This window comes from Bos grunniens, chromosome 18 (genome assembly GCF_055505025.1).
Source record: "Bos grunniens cultivar Pamir isolate PY7600 chromosome 18, Bosgru_T2T1.0, whole genome shotgun sequence".
NCBI lineage: Eukaryota > Metazoa > Chordata > Mammalia > Artiodactyla > Bovidae > Bos > Bos grunniens.
Genome location: NC_141182.1, coordinates 24,073,858 through 24,101,626, shown reverse-complemented (window position 1 = coordinate 24,101,626; position 27,769 = coordinate 24,073,858). Strand labels below are relative to the sequence as shown.

Here is a 27,769-nt window from a genome sequence, read left to right as displayed (position 1 = left end):
CTTCCTGCCGATGGTGCCCACTGCCTTCATCCTTCTCTCACTGAGGAGGATGACTTTATTCCAGCACAAGACAAAGACATTGACTTGGTCTCCAAAAGAAAGTTTATTTCCAAATTGAGGCCACAGAAACAGAAACTCCCCTTCCTTGACCTCTGCCGCTCCCATCGGATAATTCCTCAGCCTCCACAATAAGACGCCTCTTTGGCACATAAACACTTCTAGAGAAACCTCCATCTGGGGACCCAGTCAAGCCTCCCGTTCACAGCTCAACATGTTTTAAGTGTGGTGCCTTCTTTGCCACCTCCCTGGACAGAAGCTCATTCCAGAAAGCTACTTCCTTGTCTTTCAGCTTCTCAGCGGCCCGAGTGTTGACACCAATCTGAAGGTACCCTTCTTTGTGGTCATACGCTGGCCAATGGGGAAGGCCCTCCCCATTAGGGTTCCTGAAACAGAATCAAATAGAAATTCACCAAAGCAAAGGTTTGGTCCCAACAACCCTCTGAGATGATCAGGGACACCATGGCTTCATTTCTGCCAAAGGCTCATATGCCACCAGAGACAAGAGGCTGACCATGTCCTGGGCAGCCAGTCCATCACAGGGAGCTCTCATGTCAGAGGTCACAGGGCCAGGTGTTTGACCATCGCACGTTGGAAGCTCCCCTCACCCAACAGACACGCCCTGTCCCTTCCCAACCCCACTCCATGTCTGCCAGCAGCTCACCCATTCCGAGCAAAGTTGGCCCAGAATTTCATCACCATCTTGCTGAGATTGATCTCCTCTTCTGAGGCACCATCTGTGGGGAGAGGACAAAGCCATTGCTGCTCAAAGTGTGGTTCATGGGCAACAGAAGCACTTAAGAAATTGTTAATAGATTCAGAAATGGAGCCCTTACTCCAGACCTGCTGAGTCTAAACCTGCATTTTAAGAAGATCTTGGGTAATTCAAGTACACTTTAAGCTTGACAGTTACCAACTGAGGCTGGGCTCAGTGAAGGGCTGGAGTCGATCCATAAGCTGACTACCTTGTCTTCTGTGCCCACCCAACTGCCCTTCCCCCTTCAGTGTTTTAGGGACACACCCCAGGGCTGCTGCTAGACTAACCCCACCTCCCAGGATGCTTTGGGTCTTTCCTCAGTTTCCTTCACCCACATATGTTTTCAGAATCTGAAAAATAACCAAGCTGCAAGATCCCCAAATAGTCATCCATCAGAAAGTATCCAGAGGCACAGCCCTGGGGTGTGTCACACACAAGCTGTCTGTTAACTGTTGATGGTGGAGACATTGAAGACATTTGTGAGAGTTATTCTTTAAAATATTATAATGTTAAATATATTTAATTAAAAAAGATACGAGCTTTAGATGGATGGTTGGATATATAGACACACACACATTAGTCCTGGTTCAAGGTTAACAGCAATTATAACCTTACTCTCTCACTCGTACTCTGAGACGCTCTTGTGAGGGTGGTGTGAATAGTGGCCTTCTAGCCCTGAGCAGAGGAGAAGGCGATGGCAACCCACTCCAGTGCTCTCGCCTGGAAAATCCCATGGATGGAGGAGCCTGGTAGGCTGCAGTCCATGGGGTCTCGAAGAGTCAGACACGACTGAGCGACTTCACTTTCACTTTTCCTTTCATGCATTGGAGAAGGAAATGGCAACCCACTCCAGTGTTCTTGCCTGGAGAATCCCAGGGACGGGGGAACCTGGTGGGCTGCCGTCTCTGGGGTCGCACAGAATCGGACACGACTGAAGCGACTTAGCAGCAGCAGCAGCAGCCCTGAGCAGGGCCCTGAGGGTGACACACTCCCATCTTGCTGATGCCCAGGTCTGGATTCTAGAGTGACCATGGGTGAGGGCAGAAGAATATGCATTCTACACCATGTACGCACGAACAACAACAACAAATGGTTGGGCCCTTTGTCCCTGTTACGGTGACTTCAGGAAACGAACAACTGCGGAGAAGGAGGAACTTGCGCAAGTTACCAAATCAAATCTCGGACCAGGAGCTCCTAACTCCAAGTTCATAGTCACCAAAAGGCCATCACCTTTTAAAAATGGAGCCCCGAAGACAGAGAAGAGCTCATCCCCATGGTCCCCTATCACCGTCTTGGGTTTCAGCTCTGATGAGAAGCTTGGGCGATACTGAAACTCATACATGTAGGTGGGGGCTCCCGCATCTGGAAAACATGGATTCATACATGGTTCATTTCAGCAGACACACAACTGGATGGTATCAAGGGCTCCAGGGGGCCGTGAGCAATCAGGAAACGGGGGGCACGCCTGGTCCTGCGTGAACAACAAGAGCATTAATAACAGCTGCCCACTGTGAGAACCGTGTGCCAACCTTGTGTGTTCCTGCAGCAGGTGCCTGGTTATGAGCACAGTAGAGAATAAGGAGCTTGGGAAAATCCTATGAGTTGCTTAAGGGTACATTGGTGGTGGAGGTGGAACTACCTTTGAACCAGTATTTATTCAGTGACCGAGTAAATGAATGAATGAATAAACGAATGTTGAAACTCTGGGGAAACTGATTAAAAATAACTATCATTGTAGAGGCATCGGGTCAACTCATATAAACCTCTTTGCCCTGATGCATTCTCACACCAGAACATCTAGATACACACAGTTTATGTCCACAGAAATACCACTACATTTCATTGATAGCAGGCTGCTTTTCATTCCTGTGGAGAATACCTGCAGCACAACAGGTGCTTTCATTTCCGCCTATTTTTGAGCATTTCAGGCCAAATGCAGTTAGTATCGGATGTACAAGTCTCAACAGTTTCCACGTGTGTGTTTGGGCTGAGGGCCGGGCAGGAACCAGTGAAGGTGGAATGGTGGTGACCCTCTCCTGCCTAATGTCCAGGACTCACCTCTGTAGCGACGGGCCACATTCACAGATGGGACGCCAAATAGCACGTCTGCTATCAAGTCCAGGAACAGGTCTTTCTTTTTGACAGGGTCGTCTGTCCCTCCTAAATACTTGTCAGTGGCCACTGGAGCCAGTTCCTCAGGAATGCTCTGAAATAGATCAAGTGAAAGTGACCACTCTTAAAATTAAATACAAGGTAGAGACCAGACTTATGAATTATCTGTGCAGACAAAACCATTTAAGCCATGGGAGCAAAACTAACTCTCGCTTATTTCATGCACCTAAGCAAAACCTAATTTAGGTTATTTTTCTGTAAAGCCCTCTGACAATCACAAAATAAACTTAAGTCATCTCCCTAAAATGGTATGAGATAATCACTTTTCACCATCCCCTTGACACCTGAAAAACTCTATTGTAATAAGCAACCACTGGAAAGGTGGACAACTTCCTCATTTTCACTTTAGAAGCCATATGCTGTAACTTCATGTCCTCAAACCTATCAGCCTTTGAAGTTGGAAGCTCCCAGAGAGAAAAGTGGTGTTTATGTACAATAAATTCTTCTTAAATATTATTCATTCACTTGGTGGTTTTAATTTTGCTACTTCTCAATTTCTGACCTCACCACCCCTGGTGAGTGACACAGCATCTCTTGTTTGGTTAATGGTGAGCCTTTTAAGCCCACTTGAAACTTTCCCCCACCCCTCAACTTGAGTAACAATAAGAAAAGTAGAAAAAGTGGATCAGAATCCCCCAGCCCCAGTCTTCATTATGCCATTAATTTCTCTGCAACTGGGGACACGCTTCTGGCCCTCTCTGGGGCTCAACCGGTTCCTGTGATTCCTAGAGTCTCACAAGGAGAGAGTAGGACTGCCACAGGAGTGATGTGGCCGTCTTCTGGTCCAGCTTGTCTTCAGGCAGAGGGTAGCTCATGAACTGTTAAAACAAAGGTTAAACAACTGTGAATCATTAAGCAATGGCAGGAAAAACCCAAGAGACCAAACCAACGCAGACTTAAGGTCACTTTGCCATGTCTTGATGGGCATGGGTCTTTGATGAGTTGGGCAAAACCAATGAATCAAACAGACTTTTATATCTAGAGATTAAGGAGTGCAAGGAGGATAAAGTAATTGTTAAGGGAAGGTGCCCCAGTCTTTGTGTGTGTGTACAAATAATTAGGCTAGAGTTCCCACAATAATCATCAAGACAGAAAGGGAAGTTTTCAGCCAGCCTACTGTTGAAGTGGAAGGCCCTGGGGCAGATGACACAGACCTCCACAAATACCCTGCTGTGTCAGATAACTGAGAAAGCTCCAAATCCTGCCATTATGACTTGGGTCCTTTGGTAAAATCTCTGAAATCATGCTGAAGAACCACAGAACTCTGCACATAACGACTCCATCAAAACTCTGTCCTAAGACTTGACCAAACTCCAGGACAGCTGCAGGAAGCTTAAGGCCATGTCTCCAGGATGACCGCAGGCCCCCTTAAAGAGCTCTGGGCTGCCAGGAGATTTTACTGTTTGTTCCAGCCCAAACCTGGTGATAAGCAGGTAGGTCCACGAACCCCTTGTAAATCTTTTCTTTGCCCCTTTAGATGTAAGTCTTCCACCCAAAACTGTTTCCTCAAGGATCTGAGAGCCATCTCTATGAAAAACAAACATTCAGGGATAATTCTTGCTCTCTCCTCCAGTCCCTGTGAGATGATAAAGGCCTAAGTTCAGTGGGGTCTTGCTTCTACTTACACCATTGCCTCCTGTCATAAAGGCAGGAGTTGTTTCTTCTCCACATAAATGCCAGCTAACAAATCCAGGGAGCCCAGTCACACAGACAATCCACCCTGCCTCACCCATGCCTTAAAGAGGCTCCGGGCTTTCATTTCAGGGGTTGGGTTCAGTTCACGATGGGTCATTTCCCTCTAGCAGGGGTGTAACTGAATCAAATCTGTTACCACTTCACCTAGTGTCTGGCTTTGTTTATCTCTGTCAGAAGGGAAAGCCCTTCCTAACTTTTAGAAGTCAATTTTAACTCAGGAGGAAGCAGGCTCCTCTGACTCTTTCCAGTGAGGTGAGTGAGAGCATGGGTGAGGCGGGGGTAATTTACGGAGAAAGCATGAAAGCAGCAAGCCTGAGGCGAGAGGCTGCAGGTTCCAAGCCCCACTCTCCTTAACTCCCGAGCCCCTGGTCCTTTCCAGGTTTTTCATCTGCCCAGTGATGATCTCCACCAGTCCTCCTGGAACCGATATTTCAGGATCCATGGATGGGAGGACAATTAGAGAGTGTTTGGGGACGTGGGTCCCCAGGGCTACATCTCCCAGATGACAGTGTGGACCATCAGAGATGGTTTCCATGGAAATGTCAACTTGTATGAAGGGGACAGCTGCCCTGGGGACACAGCCTCTCTCCTAGAGAGAGGTCTGTGACCAGAGATGGGAGGGTGATGGGATGGGAGACAAGTCTACAAGGCCTGCGCTTTCTCACCAGTGGAATAATCCAGCCAAACTCTTGCTTGTTGATTCCCACCATGTAGGGAACACTGTTGAAATTCTTTTCAGCCAGCATCTCTTCGGGCATCTTTGGCAGCAGCATTCCGTCAACCACGGTGGGCAGGAAAGGATGGCTCTAGGGAAGAGAGCGAGGGAGTGTCTGTGCTTCCTCTTCCAAGTCACACCCTCATCCTCCTCTCCACCTGCTGGAACTCGAGGCCAGTATCACACACCTGGGTGCCCGTGGGTGGTGGCCAAACACCTGGGTCCTAACAGAGGGGGCTAAGTCTGCAGATCCGAGAGGGCTGAACTCTGACCAGGGGACAGCATCTGACCATGGGGACAGATCTCCACTCAAATTGGTATGAAAATATATCATATAATGTGTATTTAATTTGAAGTGTACATAGTAATATATCTATGTGCATTCCTCCATCTACAGTCCTTGCAAGCATCTCTTTACAGAACCACCCTCAGCAGAAAGTCCCTTTACTTTGGTCACTTTAGCAAAGCTATATGATAACCAACTTTTAAACCAGTTGCTTTAAACCGCCATGCTCTATTCATCTCCAGCCCAAGCACACTTATCAGATCTTTTAATCACACAATACCTTGCTTAACTTTTTGGTTCTTCCCATAGATCAAAGAAGTAGAAATGAAGAATAAGTAGTTAACAGATGACCAGGTCTTCTCCCTAGCTTCCCCTTTAGTAATCTCCAAAATAAACTGTGTGAACAAGATGATATCTAGAAGATCACGAGGAATCAACAACCTGCATATGAGCCTGCGGACAGAGGGGAATGGCTACCACTCTGACCTCCTATCTCAGTGGCGAACTGAGATTACTTCTCTGTTGCTCTTTAAAAAGTTTCATGACCAGGGATTTGCCTGGTGGTCCAATGGTTAGGAATCAACCTTGCAATGCAGGGGTCTCGGGTTTGATCCTTGGTTGGGGAACTAAGATGTCACATGCCTACAGATAGCTAAGCCCACGCACTACAATTACTGAGCCCACGTACCACAACTAGAGAGAAGCCTGCATGCTGCAACAACAGCAAAAAGATTCATGGCCAAACGGAAACTTGGGAGGTGGTTTTGGGGGGATGCTGACTTCGCCATCTCCCCAGATTCCTGCATTCTGATTAAAGTCACCTTTCTTTTTTACGATTTGTGAATATGTATTTGATCTCATAACCAGTAAGGAGCAAGACCCCTGATTGGTTCAGTAACATTCTCATTATTCGTAGCACTTAAGTTCTGTAAAGTTACCACGACTCTGATTTAGGGACTGCTCTGTCACTTCAACAGGGGAAATATGGGGCCAGGTTCCTGAGCCTCTGGTCACATTTTCTCAACCTTGTGTTGCGTATGTTCTTGTTTAAAGACACCTTATGTAATATACATTTCTTACAGACAATTAGTTATGTGTAATATTTATTGATAATAAAACACCAACCAACAAGGCCTCAATGTTTTCTCGGCCTGGGGAGATTGCTATTGGAGTTTCCTGCATGACTGGGAGGGGGGTGGTGTCCTGAGGACTGAGACTCATGGCTCCTTTCCCCACATGCCTGCAAATAGAGTGACTTGCACAGCCAGTCAACCCTGCAGCCCCCAGGAGATGATCTGGGCTCCTCGTGAAGGCTCCTGAAGAGCCCCTTACCCAGTCATCTCCACTCCCCACATGGAGGTTTCTCGTTCACCTTCTCCCAACAGGGCATTTTTAGGAACGTAAACAAGACCAGGGGCTGGCTGGGGACAGGGACACAGAGTTCAAAACTGGGGGCATTGGACTAGGAGTCCAGGAAACTGGTTCCAGTCCTATGTCTGGTCTTCCTGGCTGTGTGACCCAGGCAGGTCACAGCCCCTCTCTGGGCCTCAGCAATATAAACACAAGGAGATACCATGATTCTACAGAGAAGAATTATTTCATTCTTTCCTTTTCACTAACTGGAGCTTAAAGGTGTCAAGTGGAGAAGGAAATGGCAACCCATTCCGGTATTGTTACCTGGGAAATCCCATGAATGGTGGAGCCTGATGGGCTACAGTCCATGGGTCGCAAAGGATGGGACTTGACTTAGCAACGGAGCAAAGGTGTCAAGACTTAAAATGTGTATTCAAGAAACCAAAGGTCCTTACCTCTGTGGGGTCTTTGTGTAAATCAAGAGCGAAAAATTTCTGTGAAGACAAAGACAGTGGTTGTGGTGAGGAGGCTTCCTGGGAGGAAAGCTGACCTATGTGAGCTGTGCTCAAAGATACCAACTTCTCCCTCCTGGTGCTACCCTGGCTGGGCTGAAGGGAAGCAGGACACCCTCCCCTGGGCACCAACACAGGGAGCAGGTGTGGGATGGGGGAGGGGAGCTCTGCAGAGGACTTTTGGTGCCTGCCCTTCCTTCCACCCATTTCCCCTTCTGTTCTTCCAGGCAACAACACCCCGATTTTCCTTTGGGGAACCCCCTCTTCCCCACTCTCACTCCATCATTGCAGACATCTGTATGTGACCTCCGGTGCACCAAATCCCTGAATACAGGGACTACTTCAGCAGTGGACATGTGCCCATGTCAGTTCAATAGAGTTTATCCAAATTTTTGCTGCAATTGTTGGGAAATAGGGTTTCTAAGCAGATAGTATGTAAGAGTAGAGTACTGTTGCTGTCTTTAACCTCCCCAGGGGACAAATCAGTCTGAGAGTGAAACCAACACAGAAAGTTAAAAGCTGAGGGATAGCGATAGATTCTTAATAATAGCATACGTGCATCTGGATCCAGCCATGCCTGAAGCCATCCACTCTTGGATTTGGCAGTGAGTTACCTGAAGATTCTGTCACAACATATTCCTTTCTCTTTTCAAGACACTTTGAGATGAATTTTCTTATCTTACTTTAGAAAATCCTGACTCCTACAAGCTCAATGAAATTCAGCCCACCCCACACTTCTCTTTGTTGTGAGCTTACCAAGACTGTGCTAGCTTTGTTGTGACACTGGAGCTAACAGGCCTGACCAGTATGCAGGAAATCCTATTAAGGATCCCTCCATTATGTGCTGTAGGCCCACAATCCAGGTGTGCAGGTGTGTGTGTGTGTGTGTGTGTACTGGAGAGAGAGGATAATCCTGGAAACACTTCCACATGATCTCAGAAGATCTCAGAAGAATAACATGGACTCTTAGGTTCTCTGGGTTTCCCCAAAGTCAGCCACTCTCCCCTTATAAGCTGAATCTCTTGTGCCACATGAATTGATGAAAGAAATTTACCTCTGAAAGAAATGTACACAACCAGAAAACAGTTGTGTTTTTATCTTTGAGCACAGTGGTCACCTTATTTGAGCCTGAGAAACAGGGATCCAAGGCTACATTGGACTTTACCCATGGAAATAGAGCAGAATCCAGTGCTGGAGTCTAGCCCCGGGGAGTCCAGGAGTAGCCTCAGGATTCCAGGGTCCAGACAGAGAGTCCAGGTGCTCAGGCGACTCCAACGGTTCCCATTGGTTCTAAATGTGCTGTTCTCTGGGTATCTGTCATGCTGTTAACTTCCTGTGATGACCCACCACCATAGCCATCCATCAGTCCTGAAATGTCACCTTCTCTGTGAAGTAGCCCTGCTTGTTATAATGAATGCTTCCCCTCTCTGTACTCCCACCACACCCAATCCACTCAAGTCAATGTGTGTATTTCTCTTTGAATAGTTCCTTGTGAATAGGGACTATATCCAATTATGTCTGCATCACCTGCTCTGTTATCTCCCTGCATACACTTAGCAGAGATGCATGGATGGATGAAATTAGTCAATCCAAGGAGTATGGGTGAATTGGGGGGATAAGTGAATAGATGAATGATAGCCAGCCGACTAGGTGATGGATTCATCATTGATTTTAGAGAGATGGGTGATGAAATACATACATGTGGATGATTGGTAACAGATGAATGAATGCTATAGATGAATTGATAGTATTTAAGGTTGATGAAAAGACACTGATAAATTGGATTCATTGGTGGATGGACAGATAAAATGATGAATGAATGGATGGAAGGTTGGATGGATGAGTGGGTAGATACAGTTATATTAGAGTCACAATTGAGGCAGACACACAGAAAATCTAAAAAACTGGACCACCACTGGGTTATAATTGAGGTGGTTTCTAAATTAACCAAAACAAATTGTGACAATATTTCTGAAAATCTTTGTTTGAAATAGTCCCATCCCCCAAATTCAGGGTGGTAATTATCTCTGAGAATATGTAATGCTTAATTTCCTAAAAACATATCAGAAACTGAAGCCCCCATACCTCGAGCACGTGCTCTACAACAAGACAAGGCACGGCAATGAGAAGCCTGGGCACCACCAGCTGGAAAGTAGCCCCCACTCACCAAGACTAGAGAAAGCCCGCACAGAGCCAAGGAGGCCCGGCACGGCCATAAGTAAATAAACTTTTAAAAAACATTAGAAAACAATATTGGAAAAAGTAAGTGTTGATAGATATGAGGAGTCATTACACAGTTGTTTATTACATTATTTTTTTGTCTTTGCTAACATCTGAGATAGTCTGTAATAAGGAAGGAAGGAAAGAAAGTTCCCATTCAGATCTAGAGGCTGACACTCCTCCTGGGAGCTGAGAAACTGTCCCAGGTAGTTTTTCCAGGGCAAGAGGACTGAAGGTGAAATAATGAAGCGTGGGGCCATGTTTCTAGGGTAGGGGGCTTGTGTTTCCAAAAGAGTAGATGCACCTACCATTTTCAGTGTTATCTCCAGGAGCTCGTCCTCTGTCTTCTGGCGCAGGCAGTGAACAAGGACAGCTGAGGTGGTGGTTTTACAGCCAGCAATGACAGCCATTTGCTATAGAGATCACAGGTGACAGGAGAGTTCAAGAGCCATCTCTCTTCCTTCCATCAATACTGAGTGTTCTGTCCCAACCTCAATTTCTATAGGCAGCCTGTGATAGCAGAAAATACTCCAGACCAGTAGGTCTTGGGTCCCAGCGATGCCACTTACATTCCTCAGCCTCTGCTGCCTAATCTCTGTTAAAGTGGGCAGAATGATCTCAAAGCTGAACATCTAGAGAGAGGCAGCACGGAAGGGGTGCTTAAGAGCCTGGAATCCAGAATCCCACTTTCTAATTTCAAATCTTGGCTCATCCGATTAATAGCCATGTGGCCTCAGGCCAGTCAGTTGCGAATTGCAGCCAGAGGGGAAAATGCAGAAGAAGATAAGTCAGGCGCCATGATGACGGGGCCCTGGAGAGTGTGCACGGGCTGCCCAGAGCCTGGTCTAGTGTCTGACATACATCAGCGCTCAGTATGTATTTGGTGGGAAAATAAAAAGGCGCAGGAAGAAGTGGAGGAGAGAGGAAGAGCGGGAGCGCGCAGTAAGGAACCTGAAAGTCTTTGTTCTGCCATTCCTGGTCCTGTGGATAAAACCCAGGTCCATCTCTACCACGTCCATTTTCTCGGAATAAACTCCCCCTTCTTAACTTTAGCCTGATTAATGGGCTTCTGTTGTCCATAGCCAAACAATTCTGAAAAAAGTTCCCCCAAATTCTAAATGTTCTTGGACTCTTATCTCCTCCTCTCCTACTTACCACTCACCCCTTTAAGTCTGGCTGCTGCCCCCACCCCTCCACCAAACCAGCTCTCACAGCCGGACCAAATGTTCCACGTCACTGACACTAAGGCATACTCCTCAGCAGGGACTCTGTGCTGCTCATCCTTTCTTTGTCTTTGTAACAGTCTCCAAATAAAGACAAAGCCCTCACCGGGTCCTACATAGCATGGCCCTGCCAATGGCCCCATCCTCAGCTCTCTCCAGGTCCTATCTGCACTTTCTGCCCTGGCCACATCAGCCTTCCTCACTCTCTCTCTTAAGATACCTGCTCCTGCCCAGGACATTTGCACAGACTGTTCCCTCTTCCTGGATATTCTTATCAAATAACTTACTACTAATCCTTCTCAACTCAACTCGTGATCATTTTATTTTTCAAGAAAACTTTTCAAGATAACCTCCCCCTAAAACCTGGACTCAGTTCAGTTCAGTTCAGTCTCTCAGTCGTGTCTGACTCTTTGCTACCCCATGAACCGCAGCCCGCCAGGCCTCCCTGTCCATCACCAACTCCTGGAGTTCACTCAGACTCATGTCCATCGAGTCAGTGATGCCATCCAGCCATCTCATCCTCTGTCATCCCCTTCTCCTCCTGCTCCCAATCCCTCCCAGCATCAGAGTCTTTTCCATTGAGTCAACTCTTCACATGAGGTGGCCAAAGTACTGGATTTTCAGCTTTAGCATCATTCCTTCCAAAGAAATTCCAGGGCTGATCTCCTTCAGAATGGACTGGTTGGATCTTCTTGCAGTCCAAGGGACTCTCAAAAGTCTCCAACACCACAGTTCAAAAGCATCAATTCTTCGGCGCTCAGCTTTCCTCACAGTCCAACTCTCACATCCATACATGACCACTGGAAAAACCATAGCCTTGACTAGACAGACCTTTGTTGGCAAAGTAATGTCTCTGCTTTTGAATATGCTATCTAGGTTGGTCATAACTTTTCTTCCAAGGCGTAAGTGTCTTTTAATTTCATGGCTGCAGTCACCATCTGCAGTGATTTTGGAGCCCAAAAAAATAAAGTCTGACACTGTTTCCACTGTTTCCCCATCTGTTTCCCATGAAGTGATGGGACCGGATGCCATGATCTTAGTTTTCTGAAAGTTGAGCTTTAAGCCAACTTTTTCACTCTCCACTTTCACTTTCATCAAGAGGCTTTTGAGTTCCTCTTCACTTTCTGCCATAAGGGTGGTGTCATCCGCATATCTGAGGTTATTGATATTTCTCCCGGCGATCTTGATTCCAGCTTGTGCTTCTTCCAGCCCAGCGTTTCTCATGATGTGTTCTGCATATAAGTTAAATAAGCATGGTGACAATATACAGCCTTGATGTACTCCTTTTCCTATTTGGAACCAGTCTGTTGTTCCATGTCCAGTTCTAACTGTTGCTTCCTGACCTGCATACAGATTTCTCAAGAGGCAGATCAGGTGGTCTGGTATTCCCATCTCTTTCGGGATTTTCCACAGTTTATTGTGATCCACACAATAAAGTCAAAGGCTTTGGCATAGTCAATAAAGCAGAAATAGATGATTTTCTGGAACTCTCTTGCTTTTTTGATGATCCAGCAGATATTGGCAATTTGATCTCTGGTTCCTCTGCCTTTTCTAAAACCAGCTTGAACATCTGGAAGTTCACGGTTCACGTATTGCTGAAGCCTGGCTTGGAGAATTTTGAGCGTTACAAACTGGACTACGTGTTGCTTTTGGATTCTGTTGACATCAGGTACCTCTATTGATCCAATCACAGCTGACATTTTCTAAGTTGTGCAATTATATAATTATTAACTGCCTCCTAAATTATAATAGAAGCTTCATGAGGTTGCTAGATGTCAGATTATGTCTAATAATGAGTGAATGAATCCTCCAAGCAACTACCCCAGTCACAAACCCCCAGGAAGAATCCACTCCAGAGTCACATGGAGCCAATGAGTTCAGCAGACTCAGACCCCGAGAGAGGCAACACAGGTGACAGGCCCCTGCCCACTCTGCAGCCCCTCACCCCACCTGGCACACTTTGGGAAACAGGTTCTGTGGAAAGTGCACGGGGCTGGCAGTCCAGAGTCACGAGCCCGAGTCCAGCTCTGCCCTCCTCACTCTCTTGGCCAGTGCTTCAGCTCTCTTCCCGGTTTGTGCAGTGGCATAAGGGGGAGGTGCGGAGAGGTGTGTCCTTCTCCTACATGTTCAGCCACCCTCACCTCTGTGATTCTTCGAGGATGTCAGCCAGACCCCATTCTAAGAACAGCCCTTGACAACTCCAGGAGGGCAGCGCGTGGTGTGCGGGCAGGCCAGTGTGTGACCTACCTCAGCTGCAGCCTTCGAGTCCCTCTTGACCAGGGTGGAAATGAGGGCCACGCCGCTCTCAGAGATGGCCCGGTGGAAGAGATTCCTGGCCAGGGGGGATAACACCTGCAGGACCGTGTTGAGAAGGGAGTTTATGCTCATGGGGAGAGTGGTCTTCAACAGCTATACCCATCCACAACCCTCACCTGGACTGTGGAGACCATGGGCCCAGCATCTGTGAGAAAACCTCAGCTGGAGGGAGGCAGGAGCAGAGGGACAGAACAGGCGGTGTGTGGCGCCCACTGACTATAACAATCAGCAGTACCTGAGGGCAGCTCAGCAACTCCTAGCAACACTTTAGCGGCACAGTTCTTATAGCAACTATACCCCAGTAGGAATTAATTAAAAAAATAAAAGTAAATAAAAAATCTTAAACCTGGCTGGGGAAATATAGAATAAATAAATAAAGTAAAGGCACAGTTCTGATTTCCTGTTTCCATTACTCAGAATTTATCCTAAGGAAAATGAGCATGGAGGTACACAACAACTTTTAATAATGCAAACGTTGTTTATAATAGTAAACACTGGGAATAACCCAAGGTTTCAATATTGTGAGATTGGGCAACTAAGCTGTCTTTCATTCTTTCCATGGAACTACTTGACTATACACACAAAAATATGAAAGGGTGTGTAATTGTTAGATAAACATTTATGTTGTTTTATAATGCTAAGGAAAATTTTTATTTAAGAAATTCCACCTAGATTAATACATAATAGAATCATAGGAAAAAATTAGAAAAATACAGATCAAAATGTTCACGGTGAGTCTCCACAGACAATGGGATTGCGAGTGAATTTTTTTCTTCTTTGAGGTTTTCTGTACTTTTATTTCTCCACTTTATGAAAAATAAAAACATTTTCCTCTTAGTGTTCAGTTGTGAAACCAACATAGATTTTTAAAAATCAGTAATACGGAATTCCTTGGTGGTTCAGTGGTTAAGACTCCAAGCTCCTAATGCAGGGGGCTCGGTTCGGGAACCGAGTTGGGGAACCAGTTGATCCCCGGTTGGGGAACTAAAATCCCACAGGCCAAGCGACCGAAAAAAAGAAAAAACGGTAATAGCACTAACTCTCTGCTAAAATGTGAGATAGTTGGAGTGTTTCCCACAGCTCCCAGCAACTTCTAATCTGGCTTTCCAGCTTTGCTTCCTTTGGTGTCTCCCTCATTCCCATTCCCCACACCACACTCCCAGGTCCTGTCTGTGTCCCCTTGTCGCCTGTCCCATCCCCCATCCCTCCTCTTCTTCTCCTTCTCCCCAGCCCAGCTCCGTCCCTCAGCCCCAGAGACTGCTGCCCTCCCTCCTGGGCATGGACAAGCCCCCAGAGCCCTCAGAGGGGACCCCCAACCTGTTCCTAGTGCTCGTGTCTCCCTGAACTGTAGGCCTGGCTTCAAGTCAGACAAGGACACCCAGACCAACCTCAAGTTGGCTCCTCTGATTAATCATTTACACCCACCCCTAATCTCAAGAGAAGTGAGGCGAGTCCTAACGTTAAAATGATTAAGAAGGAGAGGATGAGCTCAACCGACACAGGACAGCAAGAGAGTGTCTGTCACAGCTGTGGCTGCAGCTATGGCCCTGGAGGCTGAGCTGAGCCCTGAGCTTCCTGGAGGCCAAGGGGAGTCTGGCCATTAACTCTCCACCATCTGATGCTGCACAGAGTCAGGTCAGCCTTGAATCCAGGTCTTGGAAGTAAAGGTCCCAGGACTAGATGGGATGATCTGCAAGGGGTCCTATCAGCAGCCACATCAGGGCTAGGAAGACTTACAAGAATGGAGACACTTTCCGCTCCTGCTGACTCTCCAAAGATGGTCACAGAGCCTGGATTCCCTCCAAAGTTGGCAATGTTCTCCTGGACCCAGTGCAGCGCGGCCACCTGGTCCAAGTGGCCCCAGTTCCCCCGGCTGTGCTCGTCCCCTGTGCTGTGAGTAAGAGAACAGGGTGGGGTTGGGAGCAGAGATGTCCCGGCAGGGCCCTGAGGACCAGAGATGGGGCTGGGGGTCCAGGGGAGCCTTCTGGAAAGGACTGGGCTTCCACAGCCCTGACACAGGGTCTTCACTTTCCTGCTGTCCTGCTCTGCTACAGGGCTCTACAGAGCCATCCTTCATCTACTGATTGAGCATTTGCTATGGTCGGGGTGAAACTCTGACTCACGTGGTAGAGGAGAGGCCGGGGGGAGAGGAAGTGGGGCGAGTACGTGCAGTTACACTGTCCCTGGGAGCAGACTCGGGCCATGGGGGAAGAAATGAGGGGTCTCCGTGAAGGGGACACATCCTGGGACACGACTCCCCTCGGACAACCCTTCCCCAGCCCACAGGTCTTTCCAGGGAGGTGACCACCCCTCCCCCGGCCCAGCCCCCAGCATCTCAGGGTAGGAGGTCCTGGCGCCAGTGCATTTGGGAAAAGCTCAGTAACTGCCTGCTGGAAACCTGGTTCCTGTCCCCACAGAATCCACACAGGAGACTCAAGCCTTCACTCACACGTGTGCCAAATTCCAGAAGGAAATGGGGTGCGTGGCCCAACGCTCCTCCCAGTAGATGTACCCCTGGAGTCAGATGCTCCTTACCAACTCCCAGTTCCAGGCAGCCGTTTCTTCACCTACAAGACTTCATGGAGCTCCCACATGAGTCTACCCCTTCTTTACTTCCCAGGAGGAAAGATGTGTGAGCCTCTAAGTGCTGTGCTACATGGTAACTGTCATCTTTAAGAGACTGCAACATGCCAGGCAGCACAGTGAAAACAAGAACAGCAGTTCAGATGAGATGACAACTGGGTTGGGCTTGTAGGAATAATAGGAGTGTGTCAGGGAGATTAGGTGTTTTATGTGTAAGAGCTCAGAAGTAGGTGCACCAGGGTGGCTGGGGAATGAGAAGGTAGGTGGAGCCCAATTAGGAGGGGACTCAGATGTCTTAGTAGGGAGCCTAGCAAGGAGCCCCTTGAGGGCTTGCAGACCAGAGGGCTTGCATGACCAGAGTGGGGTCCTAGCACCCCCACGCTGGGGGCATTGTGCCACCAGGAGAGTCCAGGGTCTTACCTGAAGAATCCCCAGATGCCCAGGCGGTACTGAATGGTCACCACCACCACGTTTTCATGGGCAGAGAGGACCAGCCCATCATATGTTGATGCCCCGCCCACCATGAGACCTCCTCCGTGGATCCACACCATCACCTGGACGGGGAGGATGCAACCACAGGGTTACAGGAAGCAGAGCTGGGGAAGACCTCAGAGGCAGGTTTGGTCACCTACCCGTTCTCCAGCAGTGGCCCAGGCCACCACCCTACTCAGGGCACCCCGGCTGCCCCTGCCTGTCTCCCCTGCCCCAGTGCCACCTGCACTCAGCACTCTTCATGCTGAGAACATCATCATGGGAACAGCCAAGGCTCGAGCATCATCCCCTCCCCAGCACTCCCACCACCCTCACTCCTGGGCCCCTCACCCAGCTCAGCACACTCAGCATGCAGAAGCCCTTGGTTAGAAATTTGTTTCAGCTTCATCTTAGTTACCTTTTGTGTGGCGAATTCAACTTCTCAAGTGAATGAATGATCATGTTAAGAAGCACATGCCGTGGGTGGCACCTCTTCTTAATATGACTTCCTGCTACCTCCTCCGCTCCCCAAATCTCACCCATCCTCCAAAGCCCAGCCTAAAACTACCTCCTCTGAGAAGTCTTTAACCATTTGATGAATATGGTCTGAAAACCTACTAGGTGCCAGGAGCACCTGAGCAAGAACTGAGGATGAGAGTGAATATGTATTCACATATTATGATAATTCATAACACACAGCCCTCAACTTAAGGAGTTCACATAGCAAGAAAGTGAGAATGACTAAAATAATAGAAACACTTGGTTAATAAAAAAATCAAAGAACTCATATATAAATTATGTAACAAGTATTATTCAAGCATTTAAAATAAACCATCCATGAGAAAGGAATTACTACTGTCCCTTTTCATAGACAAGAAAACTGAGGCACTTAACCACCCCGAGGTCACGCAGCTAATGGGTGGTGGAGGCAGGACTGGAACCCAGGCAGTCTGGCTGCAGAGTCCACATGTTGAGCCACCCAGCACACAGCAGCCAGTGGCCATGCCGCAGTAGGTTGGCTGCTGGACAGGAGGAATTCCTTCCCTTCAACTCTAACTTCAGGAAGACTAGCCTCGTGTGCTGTGCCAGACACTGCCACAAATCTTCATATTGGTCACTGAACACTTGTGTGTGATTATCCCCAATTTGAGGAAACAGTAAAAGGTGGAACAAGGATTTACACCCAGACCCTGTGGTTCCAGAGTCAGTGTCCACAGCTGAGGTTCTCCAGCCTCAGGTTCCCGGAGCCCCTGCTCCTCCAACACTTTTTTTCCCTGACTACCTCTGGGTGGAGGGACTGAGTTTGCAGTCATCTCTGAGACCAGGCTGAGCCAGGGGCTGGTCAGCAGTGAGGCCAGTCCAGTTCTGTGCAGATCCTCGAAGATAGGGGCTGTGTGGTCATGGTTTTATGTTTTTCCTTTCTCCCAACCCTTAATTCTAGCTCTGTCTATGGGAACACTGAGTACATAATAGGGAAAAGAAATGAATGCATAAATGAATGAGTGAAAAACTGTCCCCACCTCTCTGAGCTTCTAATCACAAGTTCACAGACACCCTCCTCCACATCTGGGCACCATGCCAGGGGTGTTCCTGGGTGATGGCTGGATGTGCCCACCCATCTCTACCCCACTGACCCCTCCTTTTCCAGCAGACCTGCCCCGAAGACCTCCAGCCGGAGCCTAGAAGTCGGCTCTGTTAGGTAGGTAGAATAGGGAAAAGGAGTCCAAAACGGCGGTGGCTAAAAGACAAGGAAGGGAAAAGCCCGCAAAAATAGAACAAAAGAAGGTCCGAGGACCGAGGACCGGAGTGAGGACCTCAGGTAAAACAAACAACACTCCTGGCTGGCCCAATTTACAGAGGACAGGCCCAGGAAAAATAACATATAAAAAGAGGAGCCAAAGATAGCTCTCTCTCTCTCCCCCGCGCGCTGGGGTGCTCTTCTCCTCGTGTCTTTGGATCGATGTGCCCTCACGCCTCAAAGATGGATTTTCCTGCTATCTTCTAAATAAAATACACCTGTAACACTGAGCTGTAACACTGATTTGTCTAAGAGCTACAACATGGTCCATTCGAGACCTGAGAGCTGTAACACAGTCTATCCAAGACCTGAGAGCTGTGACACGCCGAAGGGGCTTTAATGTCCATCACTCCAAATCTTTGTTGTGACAAGACAAAGAACCGAGGAACATACACCTGCGTGACAGCTCTGTCTCTGGGTTCCATGTATTCTGGAAATGCTGACTCACTGGGTCATCAGCTTCACCCAAAACAATTAGGAACTGAAATTAACTACAAGAAAATCTTGATAGCTGGCAAAGGCAAAGGAAAATACATCTTTGTTGCTCCAGGCTCTGCCCCCCAAGCTGTGACACCAAGTCACAGGAAGCTGTCAGAGAGGGTCTCTGTGTGCTGAGGAAAGGCCACACACAGGCTCCGTGCTAGCGCGTGTCAGAGCGCTCCTGGCTGTTCCAGGAGCCCCGTGCTCCAGTCCTGCCAACCCTACTCTGTGACTGCACCTTCCCCTCACTGGACCTCAGTTTGTCTGTCTGTAAAGGAAGGGTTGGCTTGTTGGCTTATCTCCGAGATTGCTTCCAGCTCTAACTTTATGGAAATGACGTTTTACCCTCTCTGGGTATCAGATTCCTAATCTAGCAATTAAGAGTCATCCTTCTTGTCCATCTATTAGCATGAGAGACATCAGAAAAATTAAATGTGCATTACAGATGTGCAGCAATCTCCCCCAGGGGCCCTACTCTGGCCGAGGGGAAACAGAGGAGTGGGCAACCTGTGCTCCCTGATGTCAGGTTTGGCTGTGGTGCACAAGAAAGCCCTGGGGCCCCAGAAGACCCTTGGCCCAAGACGCCCCCACCCAACACTGCCTTCATCCCCTTCCAGTCTACACCAGCCTTGCCCAGTGGTTCCCACCGCTCACCGGCAGCCTGCTTCTCTTCGTCAAGTCAGCAGGGGTGTATATATTTAGGTAAAGACAGTCTTCGGAAAACGTGAGACTAATGTTCTCCTTTCTGTTGGTAAAGAGATCCGAGAGCAACTGTGCCCCCACTGGGTCTTGGGAGCACCTGTGAGGGGCAAGGAGAGAGAAGAATTCTTGAGGTTCAATCAGAGCTGACCAAGGAGATGTCTTCTGTGGTCCTCAAAGGCCTTGGGCTGGCAGCTTCAGGCCAGTAAATAGAGTTGTTCTTACCATACCTGGGGCATGCGATGGGGATCCATAGGCTCACCAAGGTCTCCCAGGACCATGTACAGTCAGACCTGACCCTCTTCCCTTCTTAGGCCTCTGGAATGCCCTGGGTCAAGGAAGGAGGCCGCCCTATGTGCTGATGGGCATGAGAAAGGAACATTCCTGCATCCCTGGGTCCACACCAGCGCTGTATGACGCCGCTGTAGAGTGCCGCTGTATTCTGCCCACACGGAAACATGTTCTAGGCCACAGGAGACTTCCAGAAACCAGGAGAAATCAATCAAATGGCAGATATTTAGGGCCTACAACAGAGCAGGGTCAAATATTTGTGGGGCAGCATTGCTGCTGCTGCTAAGTCGCTTCAGTCATGCCCGACTCTGTGCGGCCCCATAGACGGCAGCCCACCAGGCTCCCCCGTCCCTGGGATTCTCCAGGCAAGAACACTGGAGTGGGTTGCCGTTTCCTTCTCCAATGCAGGAAAGTGAAAAGTGAAAGTGAAGTCGCTCAGTCGTGTCCGACTCTTAGCGACCCCATGGACTGCAGCCTACCAGGCTCCTCCATCCATGGGATTTTCCAGGCAAGAGTACTGGAGTGGGGTGCCATCGCCTTCTCTGGGGCAGCATTAGGGGAACTATATTTAGTCCTGCCTCAGCCTGATTTTCTGGGTTTCCTTGGGTGAATGCCTTGCCTGCTCTGGGTCCCAATCTGTCTGATGTAAGTGAGGGGAGTGATTTCTATAAGGGTCTAGCAACATGGACATGCTAATATTTGTCAGCAACTCATCACAGGCAAGAGCTATTGGTTGTCCCAATAGGAGACTTTAAAGATGCTACAGATATTATAATTTTTAATGTTTATTGAGTCCTCTCAACTTGCCAACTGTTGTTTTAAATCCTTCTTATATATTAACTCATTTAAATTCCCATTGGCCCCATGATATGGGTACTATTATTATCCTCATTTTACAGTTGAGAAACCGAAGCACAGAGAAGTTAGAGAACCTGCCCAAGGTCACACAGCCAGAAAGAGTCACACTATGTCGTGCTTATGTTTTCAAGGATATCATAAGCCACATTTACGGATCTCAATGCCCCCACCAAAACAGGCATGACTGCCCTCAGTATTTCGATGAGGTAACTGAGGCACTGATGTGCTTGGATGACACAGCTGTCAAGTCACAGAGTCACAACCTCAAAGATAACCTCTTGATTTCCATCCTGTGGGGACTTTCCCCAGATCACTTAGGCAAGGGACATAATATTCATAAAAGAAGATTAAGAGTTAAAAAGGAAAAATACTCAATGTCACTAGTATTCAAACAAACACAGAATAAAAAGAATAATTTTTTATATAATGGTGATGGTAACAATTATTAACATTATTCTGCCTATTCAGTAGATAAATAAATTTTAATAACTCCAAGCATTGACAAAAATTCAGTTAATGGAGGTTTTCATATATTAATTAAAACAGTGCAGTTGGAATATTTCTGAAGGGAAATTTTTAAAATACTCTTACTCTAAAATGTTATATCTTGGAACTTATCCAAAAATGAATATGCATGAAAAGTTAGCTATAGGGTGTTCATCAGAGTGCTATTTATAGTATAAAAAATATCAACAACAATGAAGAACCCCAAATAAGAGATGGAGTAAAGAAATTATGATTCAATAGTCAATATAAAATGGTGATTAAACATCAGGTTGTGATATTTAATGACACAGAATGGTGTTCATGATACACTTTCATGAAATTCGTCTACTGCTTTCATCTATATTATCTGTACCATGTAATACGATACTGTGATATAAGAAAAATGAGCATTTGTAAGAAGTATGTATTTGATCTTTGGCCAGTTTCTGCTGAAGAGCTCTTGACACCCTTGTGTTCATACTTTCCTGAGCAGTGTATACTGTTGGATTAATGAAGTGACTTTTGGACCACACCTAAAAGCGGGAACTGGTTGCCAGAGGAATAATCTCATTATTATAAGCAAGGGAACCTTCTCTCACAGCCCCCTGAACTCTGGAAAGAGAAGATGGGCTGGAGGGGAATCAATCACCAGTGACCAATGACATCAATCCATTGGCCATGTAATGGCTTTCCAGGGGGCTTCAAGGCAAACAAGCTGTCTGCCAATGCAGGAGACACAGGAGATTACCTGGAAGAGGAAATGGCAGCCCACTCCAGTGTTCTTGCCTGGAAAATTCCATGGAGAGAGGAGCCTGGTGGGCTATAGTCCAAGGGGTTACAAAGAGTCGGACACAACTGAGCAATGAACACTCACGCCCATGTAATGAAACCTCCGTAAAAAGTCAAAAGGACGGGTTCAGAAAGCATCCTGGTTGGTGAACCAGAACTTGTTTTTATTTTTCACACTGCATGGCATGTGGAATCTTACTTCCCTGATTAGGGACTGAACCCTTTGCAGTGGAAGGGCGGATTCTTAACCTCTGGACAACCAGGGAGGTGGCCACCGTGCTGGGTCCTCTGTCAGGGACCTCACCTTACGGATCTCTTCATTTGGCTTGTGGTTTGTATCCTTCAATATCCTTCATAATGAAATGGTAATCTAGTGGGGAAACTAGTTTGTTGAGTTCTGTGAGCTGCTCTGGTAAATTAATAGAACATAGGAAGGGGGTCACGGGAACCTCTGAATTATAGCCAGTTGGTCAGATGCAGTTGACAACTTGGATTTGGCATTTGAAGTAGAGGGAGGTTTTGTGGGACTGAGCCCTTCACAGATGGAATCTGATGCTATCTCTGGCAAGACAGTGTCAGAAATTAGTTGAACTGTTGGACACACATATGGTCTGCAAGAATTGCTTTTTGGTGTGGGAAACACACACACACATTAGAACTGGGTACAGGAAATTATGATTCCACTTTAAAGGAGAAATTATGGAACAGATAAAAGACTAGAAAAATAGAATCTAAAATATGAACAGGAGCTCTTGCTAGGTTGTGGAATTGTGTATGATTTTCATTGTCTTAATTTTACTTACCATCCTCACTTTTCAAAAAATTAATTATTTATTTGGCTGCATGTTTCTTGCCTATGACACGTGAGGTCTTTTAGTCACAGAGTGTGAACTCCTAGTTGAACAAAGGGCTCTAGAATGCTGTGAGAGTTCTGGAATGTTGGTAAGGACCTACAAGAGCTTGAGGATTTCACAGCAAAGTATGAGCCACTCAGTGGATTGCCTTGGCTCCTTTCTGCATCCCTTTGAGACTAACATCCCCACTGAAAGATGCCAAAACCACACCCCTGACCTACATGGGAGGGTAAGAGGTGGTATTCTTCACAAAGGTCCATGGTTCTGCAGGCTGCGGCGGAGCAAACCTCAAGGATCCAAGAGGAGGCTTGGCAAAAGGGACTCCCAGGAAGACGGCCACAGGCTGTGCAAATCCTTTTAAGCTGACATGTTTCCCCAGGACTCTGCCCTGAGCGGTGTCCACAATAGGCGGTGAGGGTGCCAGCCCTGCTGGACATTGAGAGGAAATGAGGACATGTCAGTGGTGACAGTGAACTGGATTCTGGGTGGATTTTATTACTTTTCCCACTTTTGATACTTTGCCATGTGACCTTGAATGTCCTCTCAACTCTCTAAGCCTCAGCTTCTTATGTAGGAGAGGGTGAAGCTGTCTTTCCTAACTCACAGGGTCATCAGAGGGAGGGTGACTCGGGGTCACATTCTATCTGTCCCATTCCCGTGGAGCAGGCGGTTTTTTCTCACTGAGCTTAAATGCGTCTCCTGCAGTTGCCACGTCAGGCCCGGTCCTTGCTGCTCGGGGGCATCCTGCACCTTCATGAGGCAGGTGGTCTTAGTGTGACCCCTGTTCATGCTCGTCCCTCAAGTTCTCTCTTGTCCATCCTCAACAGCTGCAGTTTGTTTAAGCATCCTTACAGGAAATGATTTCCAGCCTCTCACCCTCCCAACTGTTCCCCTTTAGATACAGACGAAAGGCCAACCTCTCAAAGTGTGTGGCCAGACACAGAAGAATAACCCAGATCTGGTCTCACAGACACAGCCTTCAAGAGACATGACATGGACAGATGCCCAACTGGCAAGAGTGAAAAAGCGGGTGATGGGCTGTGAGGTATAGGCAATGATGGTGACAGCAGTGGCTACCATTTGTGTTATAGGTAATGATTGTGTATTGAGCACTTACTATGTACCACGTGGGCACTCTAATCAGAGCAGCCTGGCTAGGGAGACATCAATATGCCCATTTTACAGATGAGGTAACTGAGGAAATGGAGCCAGCTAGTATGGATTTTCTAAAGGTGGAAAAGGTATGACCCTGCCAGGGGATAACTAGCAGTAAGGGGATGCTGCTGCTGCTGCTAAGTCGCTTCAGTCGTGTTTGACTCTGTGCGACCCCATAGACGGCAGCCCACCAGGCTCCGCTGTCCCTGGGATTCTCCAGGCAAGAATACTGGAGTGGGTTGCCATTTCCTTCTCCAATGCATGAAAGTGAAAAGTGAAAGTGAAGTCAGCTCAGTCGTGTCCGACTCCTAGCAACCCCATGGACTGCAGCTCACCAGGCTCTTCCGTCCATGGGATTTTCCAGGCAAGAGTACTGGAGTGGGTTGCCACTGCCTTCTCCAAGTAAGGGGATAATCAGCTTTTAATTAGGGCTTCCCTGGTGGCTCAGATGGTAAAGAATTTGCCTGCAATGCAGGAAAACTGAGTTTGATCCCTAGGTTGGGAAGATCCCCTGGAGAAGGAAATGGCAACCCACTCCTATATTCTTGCCTAGACCGAGGAAGCTGGTGGGCTACAGTCCACAGGGTCACAAAGAGTCAGACATGAGTGAGCGACTAACACATAACTGCTCTTCCCCTCGGTTCCAGGCCTCTCAGAGTGTCACAGAGCCAGAAAGAAGATAAAACCCAGTGCAGCCTGGGCTGTCAGAGCACTGATGGCCAGAGCACTGGCTCTGGACTCAGGAGACAGAGAATTCAGAGTGTGGTTTTCCAGCTGACCTTGGGCATGTACAGTTCCCTCTCTGAGCCTCAGCTTTTCCATCTACAAAATGGTACAGATGCATTCTGAGGTCCCTTGCTGCACCCTTGTATTAACCATGTCCTCTGTGTCCCGTATTCTGATGCTTTGACAGCTGGAGCCTTGCTGATTCTGGGGGAACTGCCCCTCCCAGAGTTAGCCAATCCCTGGAGACAGGAATGAACTTCCCCTTCTAGCCTGCCAGAGCCTGTACCCCAGTCCCCTTCTTTATCAGGTCCTCCCCATTCGCCACTATCATCCTGCCCCAAACACTCCAGGACAAAGTACCTGAAAACTGTGCATACCCCCTAGCCTGCTGAAATTGTCTGCTTTGCCACTCCCAACCCTATTTATCCTGCCTCTCCTCTTCCTTCCCTATCAGTGTCCAAGATAAACACCCTTACTCCCAATTTCTTTTCTTCCCTCGTGACTTACCCCGGTCTCTCTCCTCCATGAAAATGTGAGTCATAAACCATCTTTCCAAAAGGTACTTGGCTCCTGATCTGTGGGCCTTAGAATACCCTAATAGTCTATTAATACATATCTCTTTTTTTAAGCTTTAAGCTTTTAATTTTGTGTTTGGATATAGCTGATTAACCATGTTGTGATGGTTTCAGGTGAACAGCGAAGGCACTCAGCCATACACACACATGTATCCATTCTCCCCCAAACTCCCCTCCCATCCAGGCTGCCACATAACACTAAGCAGAGTTCCATGTGCTGTGTATAGTAGGCCCTTGTTAGTTAACCATTTTAATATAGCAGTAATACAGTGTCTTTGAAAGCAACTGCTTTATCTCTTTTTTCACTTTCTCTATTTCAGGCACTCTTTAGAATAAACAGCCCATTTCCACCTCACAACAGTCCACGGAGATAGAGTTGTCACCCCCATTTTCAAAATGCAAAACCAAAGCACAGAAAAGGGACATCCCGTGTGTAAGAACACACAGCCCCTAAGTGCTGAGCTGGGATGGGAACCCACACCGCTCTGTCTCCCGAACCAGTATTAATATGCTGGTAAGATCCCTTCAGGGCTTCCCAAGTAGCTCAGCGGTAAAGAATACACCTGCCAATAGACACAGGTTCAATCCCTGGATCAGGAAGATCCTCTGGAGTAGGAAATGGCAACCCACTCCAGGATTCTTGCCTGGAAAATTTCATGGATAGATAGCCTGGTAGGCTACAGTCCATGGGGTTGCAAAAGAGTTGGACATGAGTTAGCTATTAAACAACAATAACAGAGATCCGTTGCAGGATTCTTGTAAAGACCCACTCCATATCCATATTAATAATCAAGAGGGAAAGACACGGAGGAGCGTGTCAAAGTCCTCAGCGGGATGTGGGAGGGGAGCTGATTGTCCTCCTCTGGTGTGGCTGTGCTGAGCCGAGTCTAGGGCGTGCTTGGTCCCCTGTGTCTCCTGCCATGGGGCACGGGCTGGGCTAGACCATCCAAGTTCACAGAGCGCGAGCTGCTGCAGAACCCGGCCTGTCACTGCTTTGCCCTGTGCCCATCCTTGTCCCCTACAAGGATTTCCAAAGATGCTCCTGCTATCTGCATTTCAGGAGGACTCACCCCAAGCTGTGAAGGAACCAAGGGAGGTCAGGACCAGAGCTAAGAGCCACATCCTGGAAAGAGAACTGCTCCTGTACACAGGTGTCTGCGCTGCTCACAGGGGCTGTTTCAGTCCCGGGCCCCAGCTCCCGGCCTCAGCTCCCTCCACAAGCTCACTCCCCAGCTGCTCAATAACAAGCAAATCTCTCCTCCCCGCCTAGCGGATGGTTAGAATGTGTGAGCCACGCCCAACAAGAGTTTACCTTCTTTGAAATCAAGAACCCAGACTTAACTCTCCAATTGCAGGTAGCTGCAGATTCTATAAACAACTTGTTTCATAAGTGCTTCTCCTTTCCTGGACTCTAACCTTAGTGCTCTGTGACCTTCCCAGGGCAGGCACAAACAGACAAGAGGCTTTCAGACAAGGGGAGTTTTTGATCTGGGGTCCTCAGAAAAACTGGAAAGCTTTCAGAACAACTCCTAGCCCCACAGCTGCCTAGTTAGAGAATTAAGGGCAAATCTTTTCATTTCCTTTGGCTTCAATTTCAGAGTTCCATGCTATTATTTTGGAAGCATCATAAATTTCTTTCAGTCTCTCTTCTGATGTCTGAATTAATTTTACATTATTCCTGCGAAGTGACTCAGCCTCCCATTGTATACCTCCAGGGTCAGGGAACTCATTACCTATCCAGGCAGGGATCTGGGGAGAGAATGTCTTTACAGCAAAGGGACTCCATCTCTCCATTTCTTTGGTTCTAATTATTCATCCATCCATCCATCCATCCATCCTTCCATTTATTATTTCATTTATTCATTCTCCAAACATTTACCAAATACCTGGCACTATGCTAAGTGCTATGGATACAAAGATAAAACATGGTCCATCTCCTGGAGGAGTCACCATGTGGTAAGACAGAGGCAGGGAGAGGTGATAGGTGGGTTGCAATGCAGTGTGGCAGCACCAAAGTAGAGGGATGCAGAGTGCTCTGAGTACACCTGCGACAGTGCCCTTACCTACTAGGGGAAAGAGGAAGATGCTCAAAGCCCGTCTAATAGAATCATTATATGTCCAGTAAATGGGACATTCTCTAAGTATACTCTGGTACAGCCGGCTAAGGCAGTATTACACTTTCACTCAAATTAGTGATGTGCACCTGTTTCTTAACAGGAAAAGGCAGGCATGATGTATTGTGAAGGGAAAACAATCATAATATAGTCATGCATTAGGATACTGTTTGGCAGTTCCTTAAAAATCACGCACAGGGACTTCCCTGCTGTCCAGTGGCTAAGACTCCATACTTGCACTGCAGGGAGGACGAATTTGATCCCTGGCCATGGAACTAAGATCCTGTATGACATGTGGTGTGGCCAAAAAAATAACAAAAAATGAAACACAAAGTCAGCATATTACCCAGCAATTCCACTCCTAGGTATATACCTACAATAATTGAATAGGACCATTATTCATAATGGCCCAAAGTAGAAAGGCTCCAAATGTCCAGGAACTGATGAATGGACAAGTTAAATAATATCTGTCTGTGTAATGCAGTATTATTGAGCCATAAAAAAAATGAAGTACTGGTACATTCTAAACAGGGATGAACCTTGAAAATATTGAATGAAAGGAGCCAGATATGAAAGGAGAGAGA

General features: G+C 47.4%; 1 protein-coding gene across 2 annotated transcripts; it reads right to left on the bottom strand.

Annotated features, from left to right (window-relative positions):
- Positions 1 to 84: 84 nt before the first annotated feature.
- LOC147353250 (liver carboxylesterase-like) lies at positions 85 to 26,320 on the bottom strand. 2 transcript variants are annotated; one of them, XM_086350719.1, is made up of 14 exons: positions 26,142 to 26,320; positions 22,837 to 23,044; positions 19,293 to 19,437; positions 16,310 to 16,443; positions 15,044 to 15,197; positions 13,238 to 13,342; positions 10,076 to 10,180; positions 7,491 to 7,529; positions 5,347 to 5,487; positions 3,724 to 3,804; positions 2,873 to 3,020; positions 2,045 to 2,176; positions 722 to 794; positions 85 to 443 (listed from the first exon to the last, which is right to left on the bottom strand). In XM_086350719.1, exons 1-14 carry the CDS (start codon positions 26,191 to 26,193, stop codon positions 260 to 262), a joined length of 1,701 nt encoding a protein of 566 aa, XP_086206845.1. In that variant the 5' UTR covers positions 26,194 to 26,320; the 3' UTR covers positions 85 to 259. The 2 variants fall into 2 exon arrangements, with proteins under 2 accessions (XP_086206845.1, XP_086206846.1); XM_086350720.1 differs by having other exon boundaries at positions 22,837 to 23,041.
- Between the last annotated feature and the right edge of the window lie 1,449 nt (positions 26,321 to 27,769).